General features: G+C 41.2%; 2 protein-coding genes across 2 annotated transcripts; both read right to left on the bottom strand.

Moving 5' to 3' along the window:
• Positions 1-741: 741 nt before the first annotated feature.
• On the bottom strand, positions 742-2,791 carry LOC137278588 (uncharacterized). The gene is made up of 2 exons (XM_067811048.1): positions 2,038-2,791; positions 742-1,724 (listed from the first exon to the last, which is right to left on the bottom strand). The coding sequence occupies exons 1-2, from the start codon at positions 2,614-2,616 to the stop codon at positions 1,506-1,508; spliced, it is 798 nt and encodes a 265-aa protein (XP_067667149.1). The 5' UTR covers positions 2,617-2,791; the 3' UTR covers positions 742-1,505.
• Positions 2,792-6,443: 3,652 nt separating this feature from the next.
• On the bottom strand, positions 6,444-7,425 carry LOC137279088 (uncharacterized). Its single transcript, XM_067811564.1, has 2 exons — positions 7,339-7,425; positions 6,444-6,944 (listed from the first exon to the last, which is right to left on the bottom strand). The coding sequence occupies exons 1-2, from the start codon at positions 7,423-7,425 to the stop codon at positions 6,444-6,446; spliced, it is 588 nt and encodes a 195-aa protein (XP_067667665.1).
• Between the last annotated feature and the right edge of the window lie 261 nt (positions 7,426-7,686).

Genomic DNA, 7,686 nt, shown 5'->3' with positions numbered 1-7,686 from the left:
CTGTGGAAGGAAAGTGATCTGCTGTCCTGTATATACACATCTAGGTGTATAGCAGGCATTTCCGTCACGAGAGTTTTTCCAGCGTGTACACGTCTGACCTACATCACTTCGGTCTTTTCTCTCTGATCAAACAGACAAATAAGACTTGCTTGCTGTTTAACGCCTGCGTCTGTCTTTCCTGCTGCACGGAGGCATTCTGTAAATGAGACCTGGAGAGGTGAGGCAAAATGGGCCTTTGAGACGTAATAACGACGTGCATGCGTGTACATAGGTGCACGTGGCTGCTTGTACTAGCCCAAACCTATGCTGGTTTTATAAGGCTAGCTCACTACTACACCACGGAGGCGGTCAAATCTAAAGTACTGTGTTATGTTGATGTGGGAATGATGTGTCATGTTGTTGTAGGAATGATGTGTCATGTTGGTGTGGAGATGACGTGTTACGTTGCATGGGCATGCGCTCTCACCACTACACCAACACCACGGAGGCGGTCAGAATTAGAGGGACTGGAACAGAAAATTCAGTAACTGATAACATGGGTATTTATCTGCGTAACTGTTTCGATTCAGAACCTCTCCGGTGGCCCCACATGGAATGGGTTTAGACTTCTAGTTGACAAGAGGGCGTATTTAGAAAAGCCACCGGAAGTAACCATTCAGCGTCATCATTTAGCAGCGTCAAGGGTGACGGCTTCTCACGATTACTGTATCTCGAACATTTTTTTCTCAGAACAAAACATTGTTAAGTGTAAACAACATGTTTATTCGTTGGGAAAGGTAATAAAAAGTAAGTCTATGTACATACAAAATATAGTGAGGAATAACATTATGAGAATTACTGAGATGTAACTTCAACAAGTATATATTGAAACGATATATTAAGCCTCAAAGAAACTTCAGCAAGACATATAAATCTCAGTGAGATTTACATTGTCATGTCTAGGCTGCCGTCCTGCAGCAGTGTCCCCTGCGCACTGCAAAGGTCATCGTTAGACCAAGGAGGCCAGTTAATGGGAGCTCACAGTAAACGTAGGATAAAATGATTTGGTTGCTTCTTTTCTCATCATTTTAGAAGCCATTGACAAGTCTGTTGTCATCACTGGAACACCAGTCACTATTCGGACAGGTTATTTTCTGAGATGGCCTTATATATTTTCTGAATTAGCATGGTTCGCACTGACATATGCATGAGATAGTTAAACAATAGACGACAGTGCTGCGAGCTACATTTACGGGATCGCAACCAGGATGCTATTGTCATAGTGTCTGACTCCTCGAGTCATCGACCGTCATAGGAACAGATATACTCAGACACACAACTGAAGATAGACAAGCTGATACAAGTTCCCGCCCTGGCGGAGGGCAAAATGATATGAAAAAAATACATTGTTGGGTATGGAATGGACGTTAAACCCCGTTAAACATGCTTATTAGACCAGTCGGTTATAGTAACGACACACTGATGTAAGACAGAGAACAGATGGTCTGACAATGACTTTATAACATTTAAAACAGGACTTTACATGCGATAGCCACTAACCACGTGACCAGGAGCGGGGCGACTGTAGAAGCAGCATTGGGGTCACCACCACCATTATCGTTCTCGGCTGTAGCCGGGTGGAGGAAGAAGCTGTACTTGATGGGGGAACCTTTAGGGAGGCTGACGTAGAACGCGTTACCAGACATCATCGGGGTCACAGACTCATAGGTGGTGCCCTTCATCACCTGGAAGAATGCAGATGTAGATTCTAGAAATACGATGCCAAGCACTTCCTGGTTGTGAAGTAGTTATGAGAGTAGTGAGAAAGACGTTAATTAATATTAAGTACAACGTTGTTAACACCTAGAAATTTGGAATGAGTATATCGAGTCCATTTCTTAGGAAATAAAATGTTAAAGAACCTTGACAAATCGTTTTTTCTTGTTTAAAGCATCTATAAGATTTACAAATATTTAGTCAATACGGAGGAAGAAAATGGTGAGCTTTTCAATAATTTGTGATTCCGGGTTAAAAAGAAATGATTACAGTATCACTTACCTTTTGGGAAAGTTTGACAACGCCGCCGTCTCCGAGGGTGTAAGCGACCCCGTCTGTCCCCGCTGTTGTCGTCATTGCCGGGGCTTCAGATCCCTTTATGTTCAGCATCAGCTTCAGTTTGTCAGCATTGTCGTCGAATGTAATGCCCGTTATCTCTACCATCACTCGTACGTCTCCGCTCATCACTGTCGTGGTCTCGCCGTCCATAGTGACGTTGGCGTTGGAGGTAAACACGTCGATGTACACCTTGAACTTTCCTTCAAAGACATCGGCAGTGCCTACCAGTCTCCTAGAAGACGGGGCTGTGGCTACGTCAGTCGCATTTTCAAACATGAACATTGCTCCAGCAAAACTGTTGTTTAGACCGGTAATTGTAGTGTTATCCGCTTTGATCTGTTGAAGATCCTCGAACACCACAGTCAGTTTGTTCTTGTCCTTGGAAATGTCCGCCTGTTTGGACGCCATTAGCGATTTTGTCATAAATTCAACGTAAGTCATGTTGGTGTTTACTTTATATGTTGTGTCTGCAGTACAGGCGCCTACAAACAATACCAGCCCGACAACACTCAACCTCACCATCGTGCTTAAATATTACAAGACTGTTTTAGGAACAAGGTACAGGGTGCCTCTCTCCAGTAGATGTGATGGTAATGTTGTAATCGCACCGGTAGACGCTCCCAGCAATGAGGATGTACAAGTACCTTTATTACCTGCAGAAACCACGTGTCACGTGCCCCACAGGTGGTAATACCCCAAAGCTCTCTCATTGGCTGCCCTGCCTCGCTAAGACTGGTTACGCATTACCCGAGCACTCACATCGACCGTAAAAAGAGGTCGCATTTTTACAGTCTAAGAAACATGAATTGTTGAGAACAAGGACAGGAAACATATTAGACTGCAAACCCAGCAGCTCGTTCCACGTGTATAGATTATGGCAAACTGACTTCAGTGAGATTAAGAGTGACTTTAGCAGTGTAGACATGAGTCAAGTTAGGCACTACCAGAATGATGTGTTATGTTGGTGTAGGAATGATGTGTCATGTAGGTGTAGAGATGATGTGTTATGTTGTTGTAGAGATGATGTGTCATGTTGATATAGGAATGATGTTTTATGTTTGTGTGGAGATGCCGTCTTATGTTGGTTTAGGAGTGATATGTTATGTTGGTGTACGGCTGCAGAGGCGTTTAGCAGTGGGTGTGGACATGGCGTTGTCATCGTCACATGATATTTCAGAACAGGTAACAAGGGTGTTTCAAACACCAGCAAGCTATAACAATGTTGAAACACAAATGCCCACTGCGCTGACCTTAGCATGCGACCACAACCACGCCCTTGCTTCCTCGTAGTCAGGCCTACGGATGGATATTATTTCCTAACAAGCTCGTCTGTGAGATCTGGATACAGCAAGCACTGAGATGCCCATGTGGCCGACGCCCAAACCGGTTTTTGTCAGTCAGCCAGTGTATTTCCCAACATCAGTGGAGCGTGATAATATCACTGACACTGAGTTCGACATACACTAACCTGCAGTGTTTATAATATAAGAATAATCATGAGCATAGCATAAAATGTGATGTGGTGTTGGTGGTGGAGTCTCTCTCTCTCTCTCTCTCTCTCTCTCTCTCTCTCTCTCTGTGTGTGTGTGTGTGTGTGTGTGTGTTATATGTATGAGTGCCTTGCGTATGCGGTACAATGTATATGTGTTAGTGATTTAAGTATATGGCATATGTATGATTGACTAATATATATGATCTATGTATGAGTGACCAATGTATGTGGCATATGTATGAATGACTAATGTATCTGGTATATGTATGAGTGACTAATGTATATGATCTATGTATGAATGACTAATGTATATGATCTATGTATGAGTGACCAATGTATGTGGTATATGTATGAATGACTAATGTATGTGGTATATGTATGAGTGACTAATGTATATGATCTATGTATGAGTGACTAATGTATATGATCTATGTATGAGTGACTAATGTATGTGGTATATGTATGAGTGACTAATGTATGTGGTATATGCATGAATGACTAATGTATGTGGTATATGTATGAATGACTAATGTATGTGGTATGTGGATGAGTGACTAATGTATGTGGTATAGGTATGAGTGACCAAAGTATGTGGTATATGTATGAGTGACTAATGTATGTGGTATATGTATGAATGACTAATATATATGATCTATGTATGAGTGGCTAATGTATATGATCTATGTATGAGTGACTAATGTATGTGGTATAGGTATGAGTGACTAATGTATATGATCTATGTATGAGTGACTAATGTATATGATCTATGTATGAGTGACTAATGTACGTGGTATATGTATGAGTGACTAATGTATGTGGTATGTGGATGAATGACTAATGTATGTGGTATATGTATGAGTGACTAATGTACGTGGTATATGTATGAGTGACTAATGTATATGATCTATGTATGAGTGACTAATGTATGTGGTATATGTATGAGTGACTAATGTATATGATCTATGTATGAGTGGCTAATGTATATGATCTATGTATGAGTGACTAATATATGTGGTATATGTATGAGTGACTAATGTATGTGGTATATGTATGAGTGACTAATGTACGTGGTATATGTATGAGTGACTAATGTACGTGGTATATGTATGAGTGACTAATGTACGTGGTATATGTATGAGTGACTAATGTATATGATCTATGTATGAGTGACTAATGTATGTGGTATATGTATGAGTGACTAATGTATATGATCTATGTATGAGTGGCTAATGTATATGATCTATGTATGAGTGACTAATATATGTGGTATATGTATGAGTGACTAATGTATGTGGTATATGTATGAGTGACTAATGTACGTGGTATATGTATGAGTGACTAATGTATATGATCTATGTATGAGTGACTAATGTATGTGGTATATGTATGAGTGACTAATGTATATGATCTATGTATGAGTGACTAATGTATGTGGTATATGTATGAGTGACTAATGTATATGATCTATGTATGAGTGGCTAATGTATATGATCTATGTATGAGTGACTAATATATGTGGTATAGGTATGAGTGACTAATGTATGTGGTATAGGTATGAGTGACTAATGTATATGATCTATGTATGAGTGACTAATGTACGTGGTATATGTATGAGTGACTAATGTATGTGGTATATGTATGAGTGACTAATGTATATGATCTATGTATGAGTGGCTAATGTATATGATCTATGTATGAGTGACTAATGTATGTGGTATAGGTATGAGTGACTAATGTATGTGGTATAGGTATGAGTGACTAATGTATATGATCTATGTATGAGTGACTAATGTACGTGGTATATGTATGAGTGACTAATGTATGTGATATGTGGATGAGTGACTAATGTATGTGGTATATGTATGAGTGACTAATGTACGTGGTATATGTATGAGTGACTAATGTATATGATCTATGTATGAGTGACTAATGTATGTGGTATATGTATGAGTGACTAATGTATATGATCTATGTATGAGTGACTAGTGTATATGATCTATGTATGAGTGACTAATGTATATGATCTATGTATGAGTGACTAATGTATATGATCTATGTATGAGTGACTAATATACGTGGTATGTGGATGAGTGACCAATGTATGTGGTATATGTATGAGTGGCTAATGTATGTGATATATGCATTAGTGAGTTATTTATGTGGTGTATGTGTTGCTATTTATATATGTGGGTTATGTGTTTGCAATGTGAATGAGTGGACCGATGAATCAATCAAAGAAATAATCAAGGGTTTAGTTGCTTGCGGGTCACCCACCCATAGGAACAAAAGTTCTACAGTAATATTTACAGAGATAATAAATCACATGATACACATATGCGTTAGGAAGATAATAGAGATTTCCCTGACAGAGCTGCATGATACATATAATAAACTACATTCTTAATTATTTCATCATTATTAGTTGTCATTAGTGATATACAATTATGTCTTAATGCTAGTTTCAGAAATGTTTCTGGTATGTATTTCTGTCTAATATTATGAAGAGATTTACATTCTGTTCTGCTGGAACTACTTCCTTCCTCCGTGTACTTTGCTGTAACTGATAATGGAGATAGAGATGGAGATACAAAAGTCTTTTTGGTGACACTCTTGGCGCATAGTTGGCTGATTTCTGTACAGGTCTGAATTGGTGGGTTGCAAGACAACAAGCATGCAAAAATGTCTCCATCTGGCTTCTTGTGATCTCAAGGGGACCAACATAGCTGATGTGAGATCACAGGATATCCCTGAAGTTGGTAGCCGGGCCAGAAGGACATACATGAGTCGGGAGGTCTGCACATACTCTGTCACACATTTTGCACACCCCAGTGTCTTTTCCTGGTTTCCATGACACACATTATCTGATGATAGGTAATGGCGGTCTTTCCAGGGTGGGCTGTGGAGATGAGCAGTTGTAGTGCAGGGTGGGCTGTGGAGATGAGCAGTTGTAGTGCAGGGTGGGCTGTGGAGATGAGCAGTTGTAGTGCAGGGTGGGCTGTGGAGATGAGCAGTTGTAGTGCAGGGTGGGCTGTGGAGATGAGCAGTTGTAGTGCAGGGTGGGCTGTGGAGATGAGCAGTTGTAGTGCAGGGTGGGCTGTGGAGATGAGCAGTTGTAGTGCAGGGTGGGCTGTGGAGATGAGCAGTTGTAGTGCAGGGTGGGCTGTGGAGATGAGCAGTTGTAGTGCAGGGTGGGCTGTGGAGATGAGCAGTTGTAGTGCAGGGTGGGCTGTGGAGATGAGCAGTTGTAGTGCAGGGTGGGCTGTGGAGATGAGCAGTTGTAGTGCAGGGTGGGCTGTGGAGATGAGCAGTTGTAGTGCAGGGTGGGCTGTGGAGATGAGCAGTTGTAGTGCAGGGTGGGCTGTGGAGATGAGCAGTTGTAGTGCAGGGTGGGCGGTTTTGATATGTTCAGGTCAGGGTCACACGTGTTGTCCAGTTGGTGACCTCTGTGTTGTGAACTGCTGTCAAAATTATCCACATGTGTCGTTAGTCTTTGTCATCCGAGGATTTTCTATATGTCAGGGATGAAACCAGCACTGGATTGTATGTCTAAATACAATCTAGTCCTGAAGATGTGGCGTGCTAGAGGATGCTTCTTGTTTTTACGCAGCTGTTCAAGAAATAGGAGCCTCTTAACATCAATATGCACTACCAGTGAAGTCCAACCGAGGAATGCACTGCATGTCAGTTTTGGTGTGGCGAGGGAGGCTTTATATGCGCTGGTTCCAACGCTATCATCTCCTGACTGGGCATACCAGGTCACAGTTCACAGCTGAATAGTGCTTCGACGATGTTGTTGGACTTAGCCCCCGTGCACGACAACCTGATCTGGGAAGTGCCATTCTGGTCGATTTCAGTTTGGAACAGCTCTGTAGTTTTCTCTCCCAGAAGTTGAATTTAAGATTTATGATAATCCCAACATGCTTTATCTTTGACACTGTTGAAACTACTTCCTTGCATAGAAGAATAGGTGAAATCAGCCTGTTCTTTTTGCCAAACCGAACGACTTGGGGTTTGTTGGAAAGAAAGTGAATCTCTGAATGCTGCACTGTATTCTTCGTTTTTAGGGCGATGTCATCCACCTGTGTTTGTGCTATAACGTG

This window comes from Haliotis asinina, chromosome 3 (genome assembly GCF_037392515.1).
Source record: "Haliotis asinina isolate JCU_RB_2024 chromosome 3, JCU_Hal_asi_v2, whole genome shotgun sequence".
NCBI lineage: Eukaryota > Metazoa > Mollusca > Gastropoda > Lepetellida > Haliotidae > Haliotis > Haliotis asinina.
Note: the sequence above shows the minus strand (reverse complement) of the source record. Positions and strands in the feature narration are given on the sequence as shown.

Excerpts from the sequence above, each read along its gene's own strand:
- LOC137278588 (XM_067811048.1), bottom strand. The coding sequence starts at position 2,616 with ATGGTGAGGTTGAGTGTTGTCGGGCTGGTATTGTTTGTAGGCGCCTGT. Across the intron at positions 1,725-2,037 it reads TTGTCAAACTTTCCCAAAAG|GTGATGAAGGGCACCACCTA; the intron begins GTAAGTGATACT and ends GCATTCTTCCAG.
- LOC137279088 (XM_067811564.1), bottom strand. The coding sequence starts at position 7,425 with ATGGCACTTCCCAGATCAGGTTGTCGTGCACGGGGGCTAAGTCCAACA. Across the intron at positions 6,945-7,338 it reads CAGCTGTGAACTGTGACCTG|CCCACCCTGCACTACAACTG; the intron begins GTATGCCCAGTC and ends TCATCTCCACAG.